Source organism: Corvus moneduloides, chromosome 8 (genome assembly GCF_009650955.1).
Source record: "Corvus moneduloides isolate bCorMon1 chromosome 8, bCorMon1.pri, whole genome shotgun sequence".
Lineage (NCBI taxonomy): Eukaryota > Metazoa > Chordata > Aves > Passeriformes > Corvidae > Corvus > Corvus moneduloides.
The window spans coordinates 16,384,413-16,409,567 of record NC_045483.1 but is presented as its reverse complement, the minus strand read 5'-3'; the positions used below and the strand labels follow the sequence as shown (position 1 = coordinate 16,409,567).

General features: G+C 41.3%; 2 protein-coding genes across 4 annotated transcripts in view; both read right to left on the bottom strand.

Annotated features, from left to right (window-relative positions):
- Window positions 1–8,874, bottom strand: part of PLCE1 (phospholipase C epsilon 1) — a 149,800-nt gene extending 140,926 nt beyond the window's left edge. For 2 of the 3 annotated variants that reach the window (XM_032115738.1, XM_032115740.1), the window contains exon 1: window positions 519–680. The gene's annotated coding sequence lies outside the window, so the exon portion shown is untranslated. Of the gene's footprint in view, window positions 1–518; window positions 681–8,783 lie in introns of those variants that run through there. The other variant, XM_032115739.1, reaches the window with a different exon arrangement.
- Window positions 8,875–17,012: 8,138 nt separating this feature from the next.
- Window positions 17,013–24,223, bottom strand: SLC35G1 (solute carrier family 35 member G1). The gene is made up of 3 exons (XM_032116846.1): window positions 23,905–24,223; window positions 19,817–19,997; window positions 17,013–19,318 (listed from the first exon to the last, which is right to left on the bottom strand). Exons 1-3 carry the CDS (start codon window positions 24,191–24,193, stop codon window positions 18,559–18,561), a joined length of 1,230 nt encoding a protein of 409 aa, XP_031972737.1. The 5' UTR covers window positions 24,194–24,223; the 3' UTR covers window positions 17,013–18,558.
- Between the last annotated feature and the right edge of the window lie 932 nt (window positions 24,224–25,155).

Here is a 25,155-nt window from a genome sequence, read left to right as displayed (position 1 = left end):
AGCAGAGACCCACTGAAGGGGGGAGAGAGACAGCACCCCTGTCGCTTACAGCCACAGGCTCCTTCCAACGCTACATCTCCGATGCGCCGCACCAATCTTGGACTACAATTTGCCAGACATTAACGTAAAAAATACAACTGTTTGTACAATCACAGTGGAAGAGAGAAAGTGAGGGATCAATTTGTAACAATTTCTAGCATATGGGCTAAGGGCAGCCCACCCCAGTTTTCTTTTACATTTGGGATCTTCTTGAACCCTCCCGGAGGAAGGGGGAGAGCCTTTAAGCCGAAGGTCAGGCGGGGAGGGCGCGGGCAGCGGGGTCTGCGGAACATGGCCGAAAGCGGAGCCCCCGCCCGCCCCCGGGCACGGCCGCAGCGAGCAGCCCTCGGCAATCCCCCGGTGCCACAAGAGCGGGGGGGCCGGGACCCGGCCCCAGAGAGCCCCCGGAGGAGAGCAAGCCACGCTCGGGAGTCAGGGAAAGAGCCCATGAAAGCGGGCGGGGGTGAGCACGGACGCACCTTTCAGCGTCCCCCCGGCATCTTCTCCTCCTCCTCCTCCTCGGGTCGGCGGTGACTCCAGCAGCGGCGGGGCCGCGGCGGCGGAGGGCTCTGCGGGACGGGGCCACCCCCGCCTCGCCAGGGCTCCACGGCCGCCGCTGCCCGGGGCGGCGGAGCGAGTGAGGCGCCTTCCCCGGCGGGCCGGGGGCGGAGGCTGCGGGTGCGCACCGCCCCGCCGGGCCCGGGAGGCACGGGGAGAGCTGGGGAGGGGCCGCGGGGCAGCGCCGCCGGCTGAGTCAGCCGCGGACAGAGAGCGCGGGGCCGCCCGGGAGGGTTGCCCCGGGACCGCCCCTCCTCGGTGGTGCAGAGCGGGTTTCTCCCGCCGGATGCCTGCCCTCGGGACGGGTCGCTGGGAACATCCCCCGCACACGAGGCAGACGGGATGCGGCAGCTCCCCCTTGTCCGCGCTCCCACAGGCACGGCGCGCTGCGGGCGGCGTGTGGAGCACTCCACGTCCCGCAAGTGCAGCACCGGGAACCGCTGCCCCCGGCTCCGCGTGCGCGCTGCTGCTCCTGAAGGACCAGGCGGCGCCTGCTGAAGGGACCCCCAGAGCCAGAGAGCGCGCCCCGGGTCCCGTCCCGCCGCTGGCAGCTGCTAGCTGGAGCCGCCCGCGGAACAGCCTCCTACCTCCCGCAGACGGGCGCCGTCGGCCGAGCGCCCCAGCCCCGCGCCTCCGCACCGCGGAATAGCGGCGCCGTCCCGCGCGGCTGGAGCCGGTCCAGCGCCATCGGCGTGCGCGCCCTCCGAGCGGGGGCCGGGGCGGGGGCGGGCCGGGCCGCGGCTGCCTCACCGCATCGGAATGTGGGCCCGCGCCCCCCGCTCCGCAGCGCCAGCGCGGCTCGGCCCCGCAGCGCCCCGGGCGCGCAGCGGAGCGCGGGAAGCGCAGCCCCGGCTCGGCGCCTCGGCCCGGCAGCATCTCCGGGGACAGCATCTCCGGGGACAGCATCTCCGGGGACAGCGCGGAGCCTGGGGAGGGCAGGGCAACGCGGCGTGGCTTCCGTCGGTGCTGCGGGACTATGCGGTTTGGTGAAGGCAGCAGTGCATCTCTGCCTGCAATTTTTTCCATAAGAAGTACAAGAAGGAAGAGCGTCGTAAACTTCCAGTTTAAAGGAATCATTCTTAATTCTTAAACTGGCGAGAGTTGGCTATAGCTAACACGGGTTTGTTTAGGACGTTTTTATGTGAAGGGCACCGATCCTCATAAAGAAGGTATGCGGAGATTGTGTCCCAGTGTGGAGCTATAAAACTTACAGTTCATTTATTTCATTCTCTTTCAAAGCAAGGAACTCGTCGTACCATTTTACATTATACTATTTACATTATACTTGAAACATCAGATCTATCCCTAAGTATTCTACTTTGTTACCTGAGCAAACACTCATCACCTCATTGCAATAATTATCTTGTGAGCATAATACAAGAGTATTAATGTCCTGTAGATAGTAATAATAGTGGAGAAAGTCTGTTAGCAAATAGTCTATTCAACAAATACATCAAAAAACACCAGTGAGGTTGCCCACTGGTAAGTTACGTATTTTTAAACAGTTTTTATGTTGTTATTTGGATTTTTTAAACAAATTAGGTCAGGTATAGTGTGTTATATATTTATTCACTTATTACTTCCTGGCTTTACATTTATTATCTATTCTGAGTCTGTCCATGGCTTACAGATTCTGATTATCAGAACAGAGACGAAAATACATCACTATAGTAAAACACCTTGATCTTTTTAGCAGAATACCGTCTAAATAATTTATTGTTAAGGAGACATGAGACATGATCAATCTGAACTAATTTAGCTAATTAACTTGTAATATTGGTCATTCTATACTGAAATACAGTACATACTGGATAAAATCCAGGTTCTGCAGAAAATTTAACATTCCCTTTGCCTCCAGCATGGCCTGGATTTCATTCACTGCATATATATAGTATCCAAAAAATGCCATAATACAATATTTTGAAAAAATTAAAATTTGAGTAGTGAATGTTTTCCAACTCATGTTTTGTGTGGTCTGTGTATTTTTCAGTACTTTCATATACTTAGATCCTGAATATTGGCTCAAAATACATTCAATTAATAATATTCTAGTGTACACTGCAGCTTGTGTCAGTTGCTTCATAACAGGTCATGCAATGGATTTTCAGCTCTACAATAGTGATAATGAATTATCCTCCAAACACACAGGCAACACCAACCTTTCCACAGAAGTTTTTTCCAGTTTCTCTCTGCTTTTCCATTTGTTTTAAAGAGTGCAGGAAATTTGCTATCACATTATTCCAGGGGGAAAGATATATAATTTTTCCTTTACAATGTGTTTGCACTTTTTTTCAACTTCCAAATTTCCAACAATAAAAGATATCCTATACTGAAAAGAAACTGTTACATTTTACTGAATGGGAAATTTGGAGAAATCACCAGATCCTTGACTTGCCAAAAAGGCATCGGTCGTCAGGCACACATCAATGGGCCAACTTAGCATACCAGGGATCAATAACAAGCTCGAGCAATTTGTTGCATTAAGGATCTTATTCTTGAGATCCAGCTCTTCACCTGTAAATTGAAAACTTCTTGTTTCACCAGGACACTGGATGATTATTTAATAACAGTAATATTTTTGAACACTGTAAAAGTTACACGTTAGATACAACAGTGAGAAGTGCTCTCTACAAAATAATTAGATGCTCATTTTCTCTGGGACGACATTTGCTTCTCTGAATACTGTAGGAATGAAGAAATTATGAATATCACAAAGCTGCAGGACTGCTCTTTTCCTAAAAAGTATTTATGCAATTAACAGTTCAGAAATTGCATCCCTGCTACCAAGCATTGCAGGATGAGAAAAATTTGAATATGTATAAATAATGGTGTCTAGATATATCTAATAAAGTTGCTGCAAGCAGACTTACTTGGGAAGAAGCTCATTTCCTTGATGACAAGTTGGAAAGCTGCTGTTAGGATTGTTACCCAGGATGTCTCTCCCTGGTTGTACACACAATGAAAGTGACTCCCCCCCAAAAAAGTCGCTGACCTCTCCTCAAATTTGTTCCCAAGGTGGGAGAACTCTGCAGGCAGCCAGAATTCCACTTTCTGTTGGGTACTCCCACATCTGAGCTTTGCAGAAGTGAATTTTGAGCTGCCTGGTAACCTCAGCATTAAACAGATGAAGAAAGTATTGTTTTGCTGGACTTAACTCACGGGTCATGGTTTCTTTTTAACATTCTTAGCCAAGCAGAGAGTGTCTTGAGAATGCTTCAGTTTTCTCCCTCATTGTACATCAGTGTCTACCCTGTTCTCACGAGAACTCACTGTTAGTCATCACATTGTACCCTACTGCTCCATCAGGCTTGACAATATAGAAAGACAACACATCCAGCTAAAATACAGTATTTATAGGGAGAGAAAAATACAGGACTTCCAGAAAATATTGATGTGTCTCACAGTCTTCTATCAGCCATGCATTTTGGAGTTTGGGTTACAGAATTGATTTAGAGATGAACTTCAAAGTGATGCATGAATATTAAATTCCACACATTCCCATGAGATGGTAAGTATTATTCACATTATACAGATGGGGAAACTAAAGCAATGTGAGTTTACTTGGGCAATTTTCCCATCAGGAAAAAAGTAACTACAGTGGTAGCATCAGTACTCAAGAATACCTGGCTTTTTTTCTGCACTCAGTCTGAGCTATGTATCACTTGCCTAAACCCTGCAGTATAATGTACAAAGGAATATTTTGTTTTTAATTGTGGTATTATATAGCAATATTTTCAAACAATTTATTTAACAAATTACATAAAACACTTAAAATATGCTTTTGATTTTAAAAAAATAGCCAAAAGGTTTTTCCTTGGGCTTTGCTCCAAAATTCACCCTTCAGCTAGGACTAAAGAAAAGCACGCACACTTGCACAAATGTAAACAGAAATTCTAAAAGAAAATTAGAAACACATGAAAGTAAGGACTGAGAATGTTTTCTTAACTGCACTCTGGTTTCAGTACAGCAAACTTTTCATTGATTTACTAATGGATAGACAGTTTTCTTGTGAAGGAACACACAGGCCTTATCTGCAATTCATTCCTTGCTTCCAATAAACCCATTATCATTCTGCAGAAGTACAGCCAATGGAGGCAGGGTGGTGACTGCTCCGTCAGGGCATCTCAGCTCTCTCTGTAAAGCACAACCCTACTTCAGTCATGAAGGGATTCTGCCCCATGAAACCAGTTCTTACAGAAAGACAGTTTCACTTAAGACAATTATTTTACTAAGAGCCCAATTTTGAGGCTGTTTGTGATTGCTGGATAAATAATCCCAACCAGTACAACTTCTATACTGATTCAAAATAATAAATAAATACAGGCATAAGACAAACTACTTGAATTTCAGAAATTGTTTTTAAATTAACTCTGAACTGGAGCTTTCTTATGAAGTCTGCTATTCTCCAAAGGTTCCAGAAGCTTTGTAACTAAATTACAAACTTAATATTACTTTATGTGATGTGAGGTCAGTTTTGCCTGACTATTAACCATCAGTCATAGAGGCAATTCTGAAAGTCTAATGAACTTGCTCAAAGACTTTCTGACATTTAAATTAGAAAAAGAAATGTATCTAGATTTAAAAAAATAACAGTTAAAAACAAGCTGAAGCAATGAGCTTTGGAATTGACATCAGCTGTTTGACTTTCAAATCATTAATAAAGTCATGCCCCAATTAGTCTTTGGAAGAGATACAAAAGGTTTTGTAGTAAACTTGAAAAAAGCTCACACACTTTTTTCAATTATCTCTAGGAGAGAACTTTTCTGCTAAGGATAATTAATTATAAATATGGAATAATTGCATTATCTTTTTTTTGGCTACACAAGTTGTAGTCCAAGAAATTTCATATTTCAGTGAAGTAGCTCCTGATATAGATCAAAGAAAGCCTTTTATGCCTTAACTGTATTCCCATTGTATAACTTAGCTATGTTTTTAGTATACCATTATTTTATGACAGTTTTTTAAGTTAGAGACTACATTAGAATACTTTTTAATTTCATATTACACTTCAGGGACAATGGAAGTCTAAGTATTAATACTAGTAATTGAATAAAGTTAATATATTTAATAAAATTGAATACTATACCATAATTTTGTTACTTCTCCCTAAAAAAAAACCAAAACCCAGAGGATGGAAAATACATAGCTATTAATTGATTAATCTATGAGAATTTAGGGGCCAACAATATACATAAAGATTAGCAATATTAAAGTGGCAAGGAACTAGCCCTTTCATTCCACATCAAATTATAGAGTCATGATGAAAATATATTGAGAAACCTGCTTTATTGCTTTCCTCATATAGTCTTAGATTTGAAGTTCCTCAAATACACAGTAAAATCCTCAATACATTTATAATGATAAAATATGTTGTTTCTTGCATAAAACTACATGGTCCAACCAGAATGGAATATTGTCCTGAGCATCTAAACAATAAAGCCTGATGGATCTAAATTATTATATGTATTTGTCTTTGTTTAATGCCATTAACTGTTCAAGTTCACCTTATTAATCCTTTTGAACAGTATTTCTAGTACAGTATTTCTCTTCTAGTATTTCTAGAACAGTATTACTCTTATTTGTCCTGACTGACATTTTCAAGGGAGCTTCACCAAAAGGTAGTTCATGATTGTGTCTTTAGTTTGAATACCAAATTATCACTGCACTCACGGATTCCCTTCATCTGCAAAGCAACAAATTGCCTGACTTGCCTGTGCTCTGTCATCCCTTTAAACAAGCAGCCAAGGCAATGAGTTATTCATGTAATAAATTATAAAATCTGTATTGTCTTTAATGCTCACGTCTAAACAACAACCAGTCTACAGGTTGAATTTAATATTAACCCCATTCAGCTCCTTTACTGGCAACCTGCCATAGTATACATTTCACCAAATTCAAGAACCAACACAAGAATTTGTTTAGGTAAGTAACCAGAATAGTTAAAGCCATAAGATATTTTAATTGTTTGTTTTTCTTTTAATAGTTGAAGAATATGGTGTCAACACAGTGGGCAATCACATTAGAAAACATGTAATTACCCAGTACGTTAGTATTTTTCTCTTAAGGTATTTCACATTGGGAGATTTCAAGTACCCTCTATGTAAAAGTGTAACTCAAAATCTTGTAGTGTTTTCACTGTGTACTGTAATTCACTGCAATTTTAATGCAGCATTACACTAACAGGATAATTGAAAAGGAAAATAAAGTGAGTAAAATCTTTTAGCGCTGTAACAGCACCCATGTTTTAGTCTGGTAAGCACTTCAGTGCTTTGCTGAAATATATAAGAGGTAAGTAAATAACAATCTAGTGTTTTCTACAAAGTCAGGCTGACTGATTAGGTGTTGAAAATATGAGAGCAAGGGAATGCTTGTGGTTGATAGTTCTTGAGAAATGAACATTTATGACTAGGACTTTCCACGGAAGAAGCCAGACAATCAGACTGCAAAACGGGTAATCACCATTTTGCTCTTTGCTCATGAAATTAAAAAAAGGATATTAACTTTGCAATATCTATTCCAGTCTTCTCCCCCAAAAAGGAACATTATTAAATTTCCTGTAAATTCTAAAAATACGTATTTTACAATCCGCTTGTACTTCTAGTACTAAATATTTAAAGCAAAAACAATTGCCTTGTTCCATTGTCCCATCAGTGCACATAGTTTCACAGCTAGTTCTAAACAACACAATTTTATGTAACCTTAAATACAACAGAACTTTAGTAAAATGTTTTTTCTTTTATAATAAAACCAAAATAAACTTCAGCTTCTGTTTTATATGCCAGTTGAGATTCTTTGCAGTAATTCCTTCCACATCTGCTCTGCAGCTTTCAGGTTTATAAAAGCAGCATCTCCCAATTTCCTTTCATCAAGATATCCATATGCTGTGTTTTATAGACATGTTGGTACAGTTTAACACTGAGTCACTAATTACAGCTTGGAGTCATATATATACTAAGGCTAAGAAAATAAATACATGTGGTTATGAGGCATTTAATACTGAAAATCCCAGACAGCCTAGTCGAAAATTCTTTGAAGTGTGATAACATACCAATAAAAGTACCCCTTAAATTATCACAAAAGTCATAAAAACAAAATTGAGACTTAAAGTAAAAAAGTCAATAATAAAACTATACATAAGCACCACCAGATTCTAAACTAATGACCTAAGATCATGTGCAGAAAAGTTACCAGGAAGATTGTGACAGCAAAAAAAAAAAAAGGGCTAAAGAACCAAAAGGTTTGTGAATGGGGCTGTTACGGAAAGATCTTCATAAAACATTTGTCCAAAACAAATTTCTAGGATTTCTGAAGACAGTACAGTGTTGTTATCTCCCGTTTTCAAGTTTCTCAGTTGCCAGTGTATTGTAAATGTGATCAGCTTTCCAGTGAACAGTCCATCATCCATGGCAGCATTTGAGGGGAGAGAGAGCATAAGATGACCTCAAACCCCAATAATCTTCCCTATATGCAGGATTAGGAGTTTTGCAGTGTCCCGACTGATGTGCAGTGCTGTATTCCATTTCCTGTGCACCCTCACTACACACCCAATATTCCTGTGCCCTTGAGAGTACAACCATAGCAGCCCCCATCAATTCCACCTCTGAGAGACAACAGTGTAAGCACAACTGAGGAACTGAAAGTAGCCGCTGTTCTTTACAGCACATTGTATGTAAGCACAGTATGATCTATATAAAAATTTGGGGGCCTACACATATCTGTTAAGCTCCAGAGAGAGACATCTAGGCTGCAATTTTTAAAAGTGCAGTGTAACCCTTCATTCTTCTGTCTATAAGCTCCTAATGCACTAAAAACATTTAAATGGGAGAAATGAAAAGTGAATAATGCTTCTTCATTAATTACCTACCTGGAACATTATTTCTAAGTGTGCATCTGAAAGAGGAAATCTGTCTTGTCACAAAAAAACCATCAGTAAAGACTGCAAAAATGCTTTCAATCCTGAAATGAAGTTCTAAATATCCAAGGGGACAAAAGGCAAATTAGAAAAACATGCTACAAAAATATCTGTGGGCATCGGAGAACTTGGAAAGACCAGAACCCTACAGAAAATTTTAAAGAGAAGAATCAAACTGGCAAATATATTTCTTTTGAGAAAAACAGCATTTAAGTTTCTTGATCAAAACTGACATTTAGAGAGCTACAGGCTAAAATAAAGTAGCGTTCATTACCTTAAGCCCAAGGTTTCCAGGTTTCAAAAAAGGCATAGTAAAGAAATAGAAATGTGGGTATAACTCTAGTTTTCCTATTTTTTTCCATGCTAATCATGGGATACAGGCTGTAACGTGAAGCAAGCAACATGCTGTGAAGAGTATTCTTATATAATCAGCAGAGAACAAACTGTTCCTTCTCTTCCTTAAATCTGTACCCAATCACACAGACAGGCTTCACTGGGACAGCTTTGCTACAGACTTGCCAGTGAGAGAACAAAGATTTTCCCGAAGACTTTTCCTTTCCCTTTTCTCTCCCTTCTCTCTCCCTCTTAAGAGAACAAGAGATACAAGAAGCTGTTCTGTAAGGCTCTGTCAAGATGACTTATGATAGACATTGACATTAAAATGTACAAGTCCTGTTGATGCAGAAAATATGGCTAATCTGTAAAGTTTATAGCTTAATATATATACGTATATGTATATGTTTCACACCTTCCTTCTTTCCTTGAAAAAAACAACACAACTGTGCTGATAACATCTGAAATTAAAATTAGCCACCTTTTCTGCAAATTAAGAAGTAACGAACTGCAAAGGAAATAGAGCTACATGGTTCTGGCAGGTAAAGCAGAAAAGGGAGAGGAATCACGTAAGCAAACAAGGTTTCTGGGGAAGAAAAGGCTACCTTGCTACTTGCAGTCCTCCCATGCGAGATTTCAGATTGTAGTATTGTGTTCTCACTCTCCATTTTCAATAACAAAAAAAGTGTTTTGTCATATGGCAAGAATAAAGAACACCAACTAAGTGTTTTCATAGGACTCCCCACATACATTACTACGAATAGCAGAACATAGGGTCTTATTCATATTACATAAAGATGATGTTTAATGAAGAAATTCAACACACATCTATTACAAGGCGTTGATTGACATGAAATATTTCTGGCAAAGTGAAAAAAACCCAATACAATCAGGTTTACTTCTTAAAAGCAAACGGCTTTTTCCTTCACTTCCTGATCAAAACTCAATAGTGACTGAAAAATTTTTATGGTAATATAAAGGAATATTTGTTTTAAGAAATAAAGTACTAATGGGAAAACAAGAAAGAAAATATTAATATCTGATTCAAAGTGCATTGTGTGTATTTTTATAAATTAAAATGGATTTGCCACGTTGCCTTTCCAAATAATATTAAAAAGGTTTTTCTCTTCTCTAACATTACTCAGCTTCCCAAAAATTGTCCAGTACTTCCTACGAAGTAGAACAACACCTAACAGTGCCAGTTAACACCAGCAAAAAATACTCCAGCCAACCTTCCAATGGAAAACATGTTGACAAGTATTTTTTCTAGCTCACTGCAGTACTTAGCTATGTCACCTCCTCCCTTTCTAATATTTCTCTCCCTTAATTTAAGTTGGGACAACCTTTCCCAACTCTACCAGGCTTTAGGCACAATATGGTGTGTCTATGCTCAAAAGCTTGCACACCTTCCTTACTTAATCAGCTGCTCTGGCTGAAGAGACTCTTCCAGCACACCTGCTCCTGTCCATAGCCCCGTGCTGTGGTGACCAGAGCAACAGTTATTGGGAAACCCTGGCATTGGAAATATTTGGCAGTAGGGCCTGGGGATGAGGTATGAGATGATGTATAAGGCCTCCCTGCCCCAGCACCTGCACCAAGAACCAGCTCAAGAACTATGTAGGGGTCTCACCCCAGCCCCAAAATAAAAATTAAGAGTGAAACAAATATTTTTTATATCCCCCAGCCAAACAGGAGAAAAACAGAAGGCAACAATTACAACCTGCTGGTCAACTGCTCAGACAGTGTATGTGCTCTGTTTCTGTGCAACATTAGAACCAGTAGCCTAAATTCATCCTAGCCCAGCACAAATTGCCACAAAGAATTTAACAGCAAGGATGTACTTGTTATCCCTCCCTTTTAAATTTTTTTCTAATAATAATAAGAATGTTTAGGATATATGCTACATATCCAGACTGCATCATACCCAGTACCATCATTACTGATAAGATGTCCAATCTCATTACAAGATCCCTGCCAGCTCACTGATGCTCACACGAAGGGGGCAGACCCTCTCTCCTTGCTCCCTAGAACTTCAGAGAGAGCCTTGCCAAAGTCCTCCAGCACCATCTAGAATCTTTTGCTCTGGGGGGGTGCAGGATACAGTTTAAAACATCAGAGAAAAGAGTTTAAGAGATTATTCAAGGGTCTGCTGACCTGCATTCTGTGTAGTCAATAAAATGCTTCAACAACATTTGGAATCCTACTTAAATTTAGTATTTATACTACATACATCACATTGTACTGAAATGTTTAATGTCTAGATCCGTGGATTTTTAAGAGGATTTAATCTTACATCCTGAGGAATAAATTAAGAAAGACAGCCCCACCTGCCGACAGAACAGTCACAGTACAAAGGGAAAATGAACTTCCTACTCAGTGGCCAGAAAATACAAGTTTTCTTTCCACCTCTTTCATACAGACCCCAAAACCACTTCATTCCAGCAGAGCAAGAACTCAAATCTCTTTTTCCCTTTGCTCAACAAGTAAATTCAGATGACAAATTAGTTTGTTATCCTTTCTAGAATTCACTGCTCCTTGACAGGGCAATGTACAAACTCCATTCCATAGTGTCCAAAAATACAGTTCAATAAAAGCTAATTGAAGAAAAATCAACTGAAACCTATTTGAAGAATTCATCTGCACATTTTATCTCAAATACTATTTCCTGTGCTCAGGACTGTAAGAACTCTTTATCAAATCAATAAGGGGATAATTTGCAGTGCTCGTATTTTTACAACTTCAGTGAAGTTTGTTTCCCAAGTAATAATGGGAATGCTTTTTAATTTGAAATTCTTTGATCTCTTTTCCTTTTGCTTGGGTTTTGGGGGTCTTTTTGAGTGAATAGCATAATTCTGTAATTTTGTTTCAAGAGTTTTATTATCTAGTAATAGCCTTTGTCTCTTATGCTATGTCACTAATAATTCCTGAATAAATATTTTAATACTATCCAAACAGCTCTTTTTCCCCCCTTCCCTTGAAGCCTAAATTTCTATTATATATTTTTAGCTATTCCAAAGAACACACAGGACTGTCAAGAGAAAGTGGCAAAGTTTCTTTCACAAATAATCTTCCCTTGCCTATCTGTGGCACAGTTAGATCTCTAGGAAGTACCTTGCTTTTCCTTTACTTTAGAGCACGTGAAACAAACAGCACTGAGTTGTTCTACAAGAAGCTAATTTTTGAGCATACAAAATGAAGAGGATGCTGGATAGACAGGCCAACACTGCCAGTAATTCCCCACGATGTAACTCATAGCCCCTCATCTATTTTTCCCTAAGTTACACCCAGAAAAAAAGATTTGTCATCTCCTCTCAAAGCTCTCAAGCGCAAGCTTGAGAAGTTCACTTCTGCTATCTTCTGCTCTTACAAAAACTGGCAATGCTGTAGAACTAGCAGTGCTCTAGGGATAATAAATTTTGCAATCTTTTTGTAATACTTAGCAAACATGAATTTTTTCTTCCTCTTTGGTGAAAAATTAATTATTGACACACTAGACAATGGGAAGCACAAGGATGAATTAAGTATCACCTTGTGACAAGAGGGACAAGAGTTGGATTCCAATCATGATGTACAGTAATAAAACAGAACAAAAAAATCCACAGAAATAAACTGCCACTTGGACACAGGAAAATTTAACTTTACTGATCTGTCAATGCTACAGTGTTTCCAGTTATGAAATGAACGTATGAAAGTTGATGAAGCTTCATTTTGTCACTAGCTTGTTGCAAGGCATAAGATGCGATGCAGCATGCTAATATTAGCAGAATTTGAGGCATATGTTCATGTTTACCAGGGACTGTTTCATTAACAGTTCTTTCATTAAGTTTTACAATCACTACATTCAGTTATATTCCACTAATCAATACAAAACCAGAGACTAATTCTTCAGGATCATTTTATTAGGAATGAGGAATATAAATCTCTTATGAAAATATCTTAACATTTCAATATATAAGAATGTCTATAAAAATATACTACTACATAACAAAGCCAGTAACTTCTACAAAACATATAATTCAACATATATTTAACAATATATAGGACATAGTAAAAATCCTTTAATTAATGCTGAGGGTATTTTTACCCCCTTTTTGTCAAACAATAATTCACATAACATAGGAAATTACTCATTCTGATACACAGAAGTTATCACCATAAAACTCTATGTATGTTCCCCCCTGAAGTCACCTGCATCTGCAGGAACATAAAGCCACAACTTTTCTTTGGATGGACAGGCAGTTATGACCCCAAAAACATTCTTCTGGTAGCTGCAATGTCCTGCTGAAGTCAGTGTTCACATCTGCTGTCAGCACTGCCAATGCTGAATCCACACAGGGACAGAGATCGTGTTTTTATTACCCTTGTGGGGCTTTTATTACCCTGATGAGCCTGCCATGGTTATCATGGTTAGAGAACTAAAAGACAGACTCTTCCTGGGTAACTACTGCTAGTTAGCAAGGAAATAACTTCTAAAGAGGCTGCCTCCCTAGAAATAAACCTTCCAACAGACAGCTCTTAAACAAAAGCGCAAGGAAGAGAAAGTAACGATGGGGGTAGTCATTTATTTTAAATTATGATCAAGGGAAGTATGATCCATTTGGCCATTACCAATTATGGGAAGCACCATCTTGGAACACTTTTTGGAACTGGGAGTCTGGTTTCAGAATAAAAATGACACATTTAACTAGTAATATCACCTGTTATGTTGAGGTTACTTCATGCCTGATGTTTGACAAATGCTGGAAATCCACTTTAATTACATAGACCACCCTTGTCTACACAACGAGTTTGTCAAATTCTTGGTGTAGATTTATTTAAAGGGCTTTTAGAGCATACTTTAAACAACCAACTTAACCTGAAAGAAATTGGCTGCTGCACAGTGACAGTACAAAGCCATCAGCTTTCTATAGAAGAGGTGGGTACATAAGGCTTTAAGGCTACAAAGTCTCACTGAAGACCACAGGCAATTACAGTGTCTTGCATAGTGAAGAACACATGGAACAAACTTAGGATGCATCAGTAACAACTAAATCTTTTTATCCCTACATTTCTGTGCAAAATAACCAATAATTAACTATTATTCTTTCTATTCAGAATCAATGAATGAATATGTTGAAATTCAAGAGAAACTTAACATTTTAACAAAGCAATTGCAATGCAACAATATTTCATCATATTACAAAGGAAAGAGTTTCTATTAGAAAAGTATATTTATCAAACTTTAAAGTAAAGATAACAACAGGACACTGCAGACAATGAACATCAATATATTTCTGACTCAAAGCTCAGAAAAATAACTTTTGACCCTGAGAAACTTGCTGTATTAAAAAGCTAAAAAAGATCAGAATCTAAAAGAATCAAGGCTCAGTTTCATTTCAGATTCTCAAACTGTTAAGCTTTGAAGAAGAGTTTTACCATCCTAAGAGAAATTTAAAGAAATATTTTCAATTAAAAAACCCCAGCATTTCATGGTATCCACACTTTTGTAATTTCTTTAAGGCTTGCAACTAATATTTATGTTTTCAGCCTATATTTAAGAGGAAGAAAAATTTTTAAATTGAGGTGGTTGAAGAACTTAAAGCTTAAATGTCTTTCATTCTCAACATCATCTAAAAAACCGATTACAGAAACTAGCTTGTCATGCTTTATGGATAGAGAAGCCCTAGTCAAGTTCTTCATTCTCATTCCAGTTAAACAGTTCCCTAAAAGACAGATCAAAATCAAAACAGTGTTCCAAAACACTGGTTTAGATTATTATTTTAACAACTTAAATATTTAGGAAGGTTTAAGAACAGCAAGAGGAAATAAGCAGATGATGCCATAAGGAAACCCTGTATGTTTGAACAAAGAAAAAAATCAATCATCTGGGGGGTTTGGCACTAGAAATATATTGAAAGAGTTTCTGCAAGAACTTGAGACAAAAATTACAAATCACTGTACCTAGATGTTGATTTCTGGTCATGTAGCATATTTTCTACATTTACTTATGTGTTAAGGGCAAGAAAACAATCCTTTCTTCAGTAGCCTGTTCTTCTCTACTAAGTGTAAACAAGATTCATTGAAATCATATGAACTAAAGATTTTTATGTAAGCTTCCACATAATTTTTATTCTGTACTGACAAAGCAGCATTCATACACTGTACTTTCAACTATTATCTAATTCTACTTCCTAATGTTTTCATACTGTCATCAGGTTTAGGCTACTCTGGTTTTGCCCTCTCCAACAACCTTACTAAAAGATCGTACTGGATCAGCTCCCAGGGGTAGCTCATCATAACCACATAAGCACTGAGCCAAGTGGAGAGATCTGGGCTAGCTGACAATCCAAGTTTGCATCAATCTGAACTGCTTTGGAACCACACCTTTATAAGTGGCAATTCAAACACATGCATATTAAACATGAAGTGAAGCAGTAAAAAATGCAGCCTGTTTTCCTTCCCTCCCCTGAAAGCTGTTGCTCAATGGCAGTGATGGTTAAGCAGCAGAAAAACAATCCCAGTTCACAGTATTATGCAAAAAGGGTGCCAAACTGGAATTTTATTATTATGTGAGGGTTTTTAGAGATAGTAAAGCAGTTTCCTGACCTTGTCAGCAGTAGCTGAGCTTCAGCCTTCAGGAAAAGCAGAGAACAGACAGCTGTAAGCAGGAACTGATTCTACCATTCAAGTGGAATCTGCTCATATCCATAAACACATTCAGATTCAGGGTGCTGGTCTTACCTACAGAAACTTGGACAAAGACAGTTCCTCACGATATGTGGAAAAGTACTGTGAGGTACTGAAAAACACCTGGAGGACAACGCAATCACTGGTCCCAGCCAGCACAGCTTCATGAATGGCAAGTCTTGATTGTCAAACCTGATTTCCTTCTACTACAGGATAGCCCACCTAGTCAATCTAGGAAAGCCAGTACATGTCATCTTTTTGGACTTCAGCAGAGCTTTTGATACTGTTACAGCATCTTTCTGGACAAACTGTCCAGCACACAGCTGGATAACTCTGGTGCATGATGGGTGAGCAACTGGCTCATGGGTCAGGCACAAAGAGCTGCAGTGAGTGGGGTGACATCAGCCTGGCATCCAGTCACCAATGGGCTCTAGCCTCAGCCCAGTTCTCTTCAGCATCTTCATTAATGACTTGGACACAGGACTCTAAGGAATATGAAGTTTGCTGATGACACTAAACTGGGAGGAGCTGTTGACTCCCTCAAAGGCAGGGAGGCCCTGCAGATACCTCTATAAATTAGAGGGCTGGGCAATCACCAAACATATGAAGTTTAACAAGGTCAAGTGACAGATTCTGCACCTGGGGTAGGGCAACAGACAGACTGGGGAATGAGAGGCTGAAGAGCAGCACCACAGAAAGAGACTTGGGGGTCCTGGTAGATGGCTAGGGAATATGAGTCAGCAGTGCCCTGGCAGCCAGGAGGGCCATCTGTGTCCTGGGAAGCACCGGGCACAGCATCGCCAGCCAGGCAAGGGAGGGGATTGTCCTGCTCTGCTCTGCACTGGGCAGCCTCACCTCAAGTGCTGAGGGCAGTTTTGGGTGCCATAATATAAGAAAAACATTAAGCTGTTAGCTTAATGGAGGGCCACAAAGATGGTGAAGTGTCTGCAGGGGAAGACTTACGAGGAGTTGCTAACGTCACTCGATCTGTTCACCCTGAAAAAGAGGAGACTGAGGGGAGACCTCACTGTGGTCTTCAATATCCTCATAAGGGGAAGCGGAGGGGCAAGTGCCGATCTCTTCTCCCCATGCTGTGACAGGACTCGAGTAAATGGCCTGAAGCTGAGTCAGGGGAAGTTTAGGCTGGATATCAGGAAGAGATTCTTCACCCAGAGGATGTTTGGGGACTGGAACAGGGTTCCCAGGAAAGCAGTCACAGCACCAAGCCTGTCTGATTCAAGGAACATTTGGACAATGCTTTCAGGCACATGGTGTGACTCTTGGGGTGTCCTGTGCAGGGCCAGGAGTTGGACTTGATGATCCTGACAGGCCCTTTCCAACTCAATAGATTAGATGACACGCTGACCCTAAAGTACTACATACATTCTATGCCTTTGGGACTGAAGTCCCTAGATCTGCCCTGACATGATGCAATGCTTACTGGCAAAAGAAAAGACATGTGACCAGACATCTATAAATCAAAATAAGAAAACATGTGCCGCCGTTAGTGATTTTGAAAAAATCATGTTATCAAGTGTACAAAACACAGCATTCTCTTTTAGAAGAACACTAGAGTGAGTAAGTAACTGAAAACGTCCCCATGATACAAAGAACCAAATCAAGATTCAAGTTAAAATTTTCTTTCAACTCTATTGAGACAAGATCCAAAAGTATGTAAGATTCAACTTGGGAAAATCCCACTTTCTGATACTAAACATTTAGTCCTCCTGAAACATGAAGGACACCAAGACCAGTAATACAAGTATTTTTCTTTAGTATTTGTTGCATTCAAGATAAAGCCTACAAAAGAAAGAAGATGTGCAAGAGAAGTGATAAATGCAGACTTAAAAGGGCCAGCTGGAGAAGTGGGATTCAAGTTGCCCACTAGCACTGTCTGATGTAGTGTGGATGCCTGAATGTGATGTGTATGCATAGCTTCATCCTTACACCAAGCTTTCCTCAAACCTTTTCTGTAGAACCTCTGTACGACCTTGGCCAACCCCCATTTTCTGTGAGACTGCAATTAGATTGCAGGCTTGTACATTCTTTGGAAACTGGCAAAAGCTTTACTGTAAATCCTCCTAACTTTATGAAGGCAAAAGAGACTCAAACTTCATCTCATAAAGAACTATTGTATAGAAGATCTAAAAAGAGTCATAAGCAGCATTAAATATAAACTATATTAAATACCTAAAAAATACAATCTTTTGCATAGAATACAGAAAAGTGCAGCTACAGTGCAGCATTCCATACCACAAGAAAGGGCTTATTTATGAGTGGTACAGGATTAACTGTTGTCTCTCATCACTGAGACTGCAGCAACTAAAGACATGTTTATTGGGAAAATCACATTTGAAAAAAAAAAAAAAAAAGGTGATTAGGTTGTTTCACTATGTCGGTAAGGTAAGTGCAAACACTTAAAATTCTTTTTTAAAAAAAGCCAAGCTGATAGGTAATTTTCACAAGTTAATTTTCCCTTGGTATTACTTGGAAAAATGAAATTGCTTTTGTTCTTTTAGAATCCAAATTAAAATTAAATCCACATTTGGCATCTGTTTTGTGCAAAATAATAATTAGAAAGCTTGTAGAAGAACAAGCTTTATCTGTTCAATAAAAGCTGGTTGTTTAAGGATTATCAACTCTTCATTCCCTTCTAACTTTTGTACTGCAATCCCTGTGGTAATCAAGCACAGAATGGTATTAAGTCTGGGAGACTTATTTCCATTGCTCTGAAAAATAAAGAAAGCATCTAAGAAGTAGAGAGTCAGGAAATTTAGGAAAATAAATATTGTCCACTTTGGAAAGGAAGCAACAAATTTTAAGTATCTACCGCCCATATGAGCATGCCTAAATATAAGAAAGGAGAGTATATATCTCCTCAGTTGCTAAAATATCTTCAGTTTTGGTTAAAAAAAAGTCAGCTTATTTTATTGGATATAATTTGGTACTACAATTTGGTAAATGGGATACTTAAAATAAATAAAAATAAATATTGTATTTATATATATTTCACGATTGCTTGTTTCTGTAATGAATTAGTGTCTCTATTATTAGATTTCCCTCTGTTTAGGTTTTTTCACGCTGTGTCGCCACTTACGAATGGCAGTTCCGGAACTACTGGCTACTACACAAAGGGCACCACCCACAGTCCACCAAGTTGGGAGATGATTGAGAAAAAGAACTTGTAAAATAAAAGCAAACACCACATCCATTGTTTTCATGATTGATACAGGTCCAGCTTTCTCTATCTGTAATGCTTTTGTGAGAAATACCTGACCCCCCAACCCTAACAAGCCTATTAATATTAGAAAAACCCTATCTCTGCCACAGTGTGGTAAACGCCATTCATTCAAAACAAACAATGCTATAACACATCCAATTAATCCAATGACTGCATAATACCAAATTGACAAAAAGTAATGCACAGATTTTCCCACCTTCCTTAGTATAACAATAGTCAAAGCTGCAGATAACGTGCTTGTAATTGCTGCTATAGTTCCTTTAAGGTGATCTGTGTAACTTCCTTCAATCCCCGTAACATGTGACCCAAACAGAAATGGTGGTCTGGCAATAAGAATCACTCCAGTGATTGCAAAGAGAGTAAACAGAAGATCCCAAAGGCTGTATTTCTCTTTGAGAAAGATCCATGCCAGTAATGATGTAAAAACAGGACTGGTAAAAGTTATAACAGTGGCATCAGCTAGTGGCATGACTTGATAAGCGTAGTAGAGAAGAACCATTGCAGTAGAACCAAGGAATCCTCGGAAGAAAAGAAAAATTCTTTTACCTTTTGGTCCCAAAAACCCTGTTCTGAAAAATAGAAAGGTCACATTAATGTCACTGTCTTGCTTATTTCATGACTAACATCCAAACACATTTAAATATGGTACACACCTTTCTAAATGAGGGACTTTAATACCCAAATATTCTTAACTGTCTGATCACAGACCAATTTATTTCCATCATGACCTGCAATCACATTCAGAGTCCAGAACCTGTTCTCCTAGCAATTAATTTTTTGCTTGCAAAATAACCCAAGAGTACCTACAAATTACCTTCTATTTTTTTAAGATCACCCCTTTGTGGAAACCAAAGCATTTGATACAATAATCCTAGTACAAGCCTCTACCATTCAGGGAGTCAAAGATTTTCAGTTTTCTGATTCGTATTAAGAAACTATCAACTAATCTAAAATAATGCAGTTATGCAACTGAAGTCCAAACTAAAATAACACTGCAATCTTATTTAAGTGAGTCATAATTCTAGATCTAGTTCTAAGAAATAACTTTAAACATTTTCTACACTTACTTGTAGTATATTAAACCAGGAAGAACAAATGCCATTTGGAAAACACATCGAAATGCACTCACTTCCACTGAATGTACATCTTCTATTTTTTTAAGAAATAAAGAGGCCAGTGAGAAAAGGAAGGCAGACAGTATGGTATAAAACAGACCAAGTCCTGGGCACGCAGCTTTCTTCTTTGTCCCTGCAACAGATAAACTACAGTTAGTAAAGATCTATTAGAAGACTTCTCTGATCAGGCAGCTACACACACTGCAGTGCTCCACACCTCTGTAGCGATTTTTGTGGTGGAGAACAGGGGAACCAAAGAAACAAATGCAAATATTACATCAGTTTAACAGACATACCTTGAAAATACTTTTCACTGACCATCATGGGTCCTCTTTTTTTTCTCAAAACAGGGTGTAAGACATGAACTCTAACACCTGGGATACACAACACTGCAGTTCTACATGAGTTAGTAGGACTCCTTGTAGATATCAGACTAGTACGGGTTTTACTATAGGGACTAGTCACAATTCTGCCCAGGGACCAATAAATATAACTGACTACAAAATAATCAGATTCTGAAACAATTATCTTGGGAATCAGCTGCTTCGTTAACTAAGTTAACTAAGGATCCTGAGGAAAAATTTAATTTAATTTCTCACAAATACACAATGTAAAATTTGTATACAGAACATCATTTTTGTTATACCTCATGTTTATTTTGCAGCTAAGTCACCCTAATTTTGACCCAGACCTACAGAAGTTTCAGATCACATTTTTATCTTGCTGTAAGAATTCAAATATTTTCTTCAAATAGGCATCAAATATACATTTTTAAGCAGAAAAAAGTTTAAGTAACTAATGTTAAAACATCAAAGGCCTGATATCTATCATAATTCCATGAAGACCTTAGTTTATGCTTATTTATCAGACCTCCCCTTCCTGAAAGTTTCCCGAGTCTAATGTTTCTATTAAAGTTTCCTCATTGCCTAAGGCTTTCTTCAACAACATACTCTTCCTCGTTCCATTCATTTTCTCCACCCTGAACTATTAAAAAAAAAAAAAGCAAGGAGAGGGAGAACTGTGTGAGAGAGAGAACTGTGTTGAGGTCAGCAGCAGCAATCTCCAAGGAAATCAGCCTTTTTTTTACTGCTTTGTTGCATAAAAGTAACAGTCTTTCCACTGAACCTAGAGGTGAACATCAGGGAAAATAAAGCCCACCTAAAAATCTGAGTGAGATGTCATCTCACTATCTCTTTCTTTTTCTCTACCTGCATAAAACATTGGGAGTCACCTTTTCTTCTGTGACACCCTCTAAAGATAGGAGCAAGAACTCCATGTCCCAGAGGCAGTGTTTTGATAAAAGGGTGCCTCATCTCACATTAGTGTGGCAGCCTGTGAGCCTTACGGATCCTCTAAAACATAATCAGCAGGGTACTGCTGTGAGTTGCTTAGCAACTAAGTACGGTTTTGAGAGGTTTTTTTTTTTTAATTAATAAAACTTGTCACAAACCATTTTGATCCTCCTTGAGATCAGCACTCAAGACTGATAAACTGCATCTTACTGCCTAGGAGGGGGGACTGCAGGCTGACAGTCCTAGGGACCCTGGCTTTACAACAGCAACCACAACCTGAAGTAGGCAAAAGGTTTGCTTCTCAAGGAATCCTGCCACACTGCAGCTGAAAGTGAGTTACAGCTCCTACTTGAAATACTTCTGTTTAGCAACAGCCTCTTACATAAAACTGACTATAAAAACTACCACCAACCAACACTGGACTGGGACATCTACCAACTATGAAACAAAGTGGATTTAAAAAATGTTCATGAACTATGTAATACCTTAATCCACATAGTCACATAACAGAACTACAAAATCAACAGTCTCTAATATTGAAGCAAGAGGAATCAGACTGGCCTATAACTGAAATGGGAAATCCAAACCCAGGCTGGCTTATGGATGAACACAGCACAAACAGAACTATTAACTTTTATTTCAGGCATGACAGCTTGTCTGATTACTACAGAATGAAGCCAACCTAAATAAAGAAAGTGTTGAAATGGAAAACCAATCAAATTAAAGCAAACTACACCAAAAGGATCTTACACCCAGAACTAAGCTTTGGATCGTAAGGAACAAACAAAAACCAGAAGGAACTAATTTCTGTAAACTACCCAATATACCAAGCCTATCAGAAACAGAATCTTCAGAATCTTGTAATACTAGAATTTAAACCATCAACATCTTGCATTGCCAAAGCATGTACTCAGTGCAATGAGAAAGTGTTTTACTTCCTTTTAAAAATAAAATGGTACAAGTTCTTCCACCAAAAACAAGAACTGCAGTTCTCTAGAGTGCTTATTTCAAAGTAAGTTTTAGGGAGAAGTTAGGTTAAGATAACATTCCCACCCCACAAAATATTAGGCCTCAAAATACTAGCCGAACATCATCAAAACAGTCAAGCACTCATGCTTTTTTGAAAGAATGTAGCAGCCTGAAAATCAAAAGGTTTCAAGCAGTACCCAAGTCCTCTTTTTTGAGTGGCTAGAGATTTGGTTTTCCAATTTTACTCCCTGGCCATCTCCACAGGTAATGCTTTCAAACAATTTTCCATTCCTGTTTTAAGTTGTAGGTAAATGCCTCCCACTGTGCACTGTTTTAGGTGTAAACTCTGACTGTGTTTTTAATGCCGTGCTTTGTTCCAAACAGTTTTTATACTTGCAAAATGCACACAATGAAGAAAATCACACTTATCACATGCAAGCATCTCAGGAACAGTAGCAGACGCAGAAGAGTACTGGATATGGGAAAAGTGGTAAGCGAGAAGATGATTCTTCCAGACCTTCAGGAAAGGTAGGAGAGTCTCCATGTTGTAAAAAGCACAAGAGCTCTCTTTGACTTCTGTAAAGTGCCAGGAGCACAACAGCCTGCATTGGAACTAATCATGGTCATGCAGACAAGATCTAAGCATGATTCATAGTCTTCAGTCATAGACTCAGTCAACAATTTTGCGAGACAGACATCCCAAAGACAAAGTACTCTTTCTGGTTAATTAATGTAAGTTTCTCAGGATTTCAAACACTTTTTTTTTCCCCCAAGCTTTGCCTCAGAAGGGACACTAATGTGAATTTCACTGGTGAAGGACTCTGTCCTCTCCGTAGCTCACCACCAAATCTATTTTCTGCTGGAAAGTCAATTACAGTCAATTCAATGACAAACACATTTTCAGTGAAGTCGTTTGAAAAAAAAAAAAAGTACTCCAGATAACTTCAGAAGTTATTTCAAGACGACATTTATGTTTTAAGAGGACTCTACTTTAAAGCTACATGTTGCATATTTCACAATAACTTTGTGGCTTTATCAACTAAACATCACCAAGAAGTGACGCGAGGACTCGAGTTAGGAGAAAATAAACGTTACACTCAGACTAAAGCCATGTAAGAATTCCCAGGAAGTCACAGTCCCAAATACGTGGACTTGCTGAACTGCACTCTCAAACGTATTTATAGTGCCAGAAGGCACACTGGCAGAAGGCACCTCTATTTACCCAAACCTGTCAAGTCTTACTTTAAAATTTTAACAACAGGAAATACTGTTTTCCCGAGACATAATCGTTCTCAAAGCTCTCTCAGAGGCGACAGAGCCGCCCGGCGCTGGGGATGAGCGGTCCCGGCGCTCTGCCCGCTCCCGGGGCGTGGGGGGGCACCGAGCACCCGGCCCGAGCCGCGCCCGGCGCACGGGCACAAGGTGCAAGGGCACGGAGCAGATCGCGCCTGCCAGCCCGCTGATTCCTCCACCGGGGCCGGCTTGTCCGGACAAGAGGAGCGGGAGGAAGAGGGCGAGACTGAACCCGCTCGCAGGTGACCCGCGGGCACGGCTCGGAAGCGGCGAGGCGGCTCCTGCCGGCGGCCGGGCGGGCACCGGTGCCGGGCGCCCTCTGCGGCCGCCGGAGCCCGCTGCGCGCCCTGCCGCCACGTGCGGACAGCCCGCTGCCCTGGGGCCGCTTCTCCTTCCCCCGCGGCCCGGCAATGTCACCCCGAGAGCGGGCAGCCTAGCCGGGAGGACGCTGCCACCTGCCCCGCCTGCCGGACTCCCCCTCCTCACCAGGTGCCTCGCAGCAGCACGGCCAGGACATGCTCGAGCAGCAGCCGCAAGCGCAGCGCTCCTCGGCGCTCGCCGCCTCGACGCCGGGTGCCGGGCACAGGCACGGCTGCACCGCACCCGCTCCGTCCTCCCGGCCCGGCGGCACCTCCGACTCCTTCCCGCCCGCTGCCGGAGCAGCGTCGCCCTCTCCGCCCTGACACAGCACCATGAGGACGCAGGGCTGCCACGATGCTCCCGGCGGCTCCTCGGCTGCCCCTCGGCTGCCGGCGACACCTGCCCTCCTGCGCATGCGGTGCGGCCGCCCAGCGCCGCCTGCCGCCCTCCCTCCGCCCGCCCGCAGCGCCGAGCACCCGCGGGGGGGAACTACACCGGGTCCTGGCTCCGCCACCCCCCGCCAGGCCCCGCCCGGAACCAGCTGGGCGGCCCGTCCCTGCCGCGGCGGGTACCTGCCTGCGAGCTCGGCGGGAGCCGAGCGCCCCTGCCGGGACAGGAGGCAGCGCCCCACCGCTTCCTTCCCGGCGTCCCCCCCAGAGGGACCCGGCGAGGGCCGCGGGAGCGGTGCCGGGGAGCGGCGAGGCCGCGGTGCCTCGGGAGGGGGAGCTCTGACCCCGCCGGAGAGCGGCGGGGGCTGCACAGGCCGCGGCCGTTGCCGAGCAGAGGAGATAAAACACTGGGAAACGGTGACGCAAAGTTATTTTAGGGGCGTTTTTGCGTCATCTGCGCGCCCGAAATGAAAGTGTCGCTGTGTGTGTCCGCGGCAGTGACCCCTCACAGCTCAGCCTGGGCGGGGTCATCAATTGCCCCGTTTCTGACCCGCCACAGCCCCGCATGTCCGGGGTGTCACGGTGGGAATTCCCGCTGGACCGGGCTCCACGCCCGTTGGGAGAGCCGGGATGACCTTTGGTGGACCCGTCAGTGTTGCCGTGTCAGTGGGCAGGGCAGAACATCGCTCCCTGCAAGAGCTGCTGCCTGCACTCGGGTCAAAATGGAGATGGGAACCTGGTGGGCGATTCAGTCAGGATCGTTACTAGGGCACAGAAATCATTTAGCCACCTTCTCGGGGTACGTTTTCCCTAAGAAAACAATGCCGCCTATCGGAAAGGGTAGAGAGAAAAACAGGAGTAGCCCTTTTTCCTTACCCATGAGAAAGTGCGGAGTAGAAGAAGCAGAATAAATTTAAAATACTATTTTTTTCCCTTTTGAGCAAGTTGAGCTGTTACCAATAATTAAAATGGGAGGAAAATCTCTTAG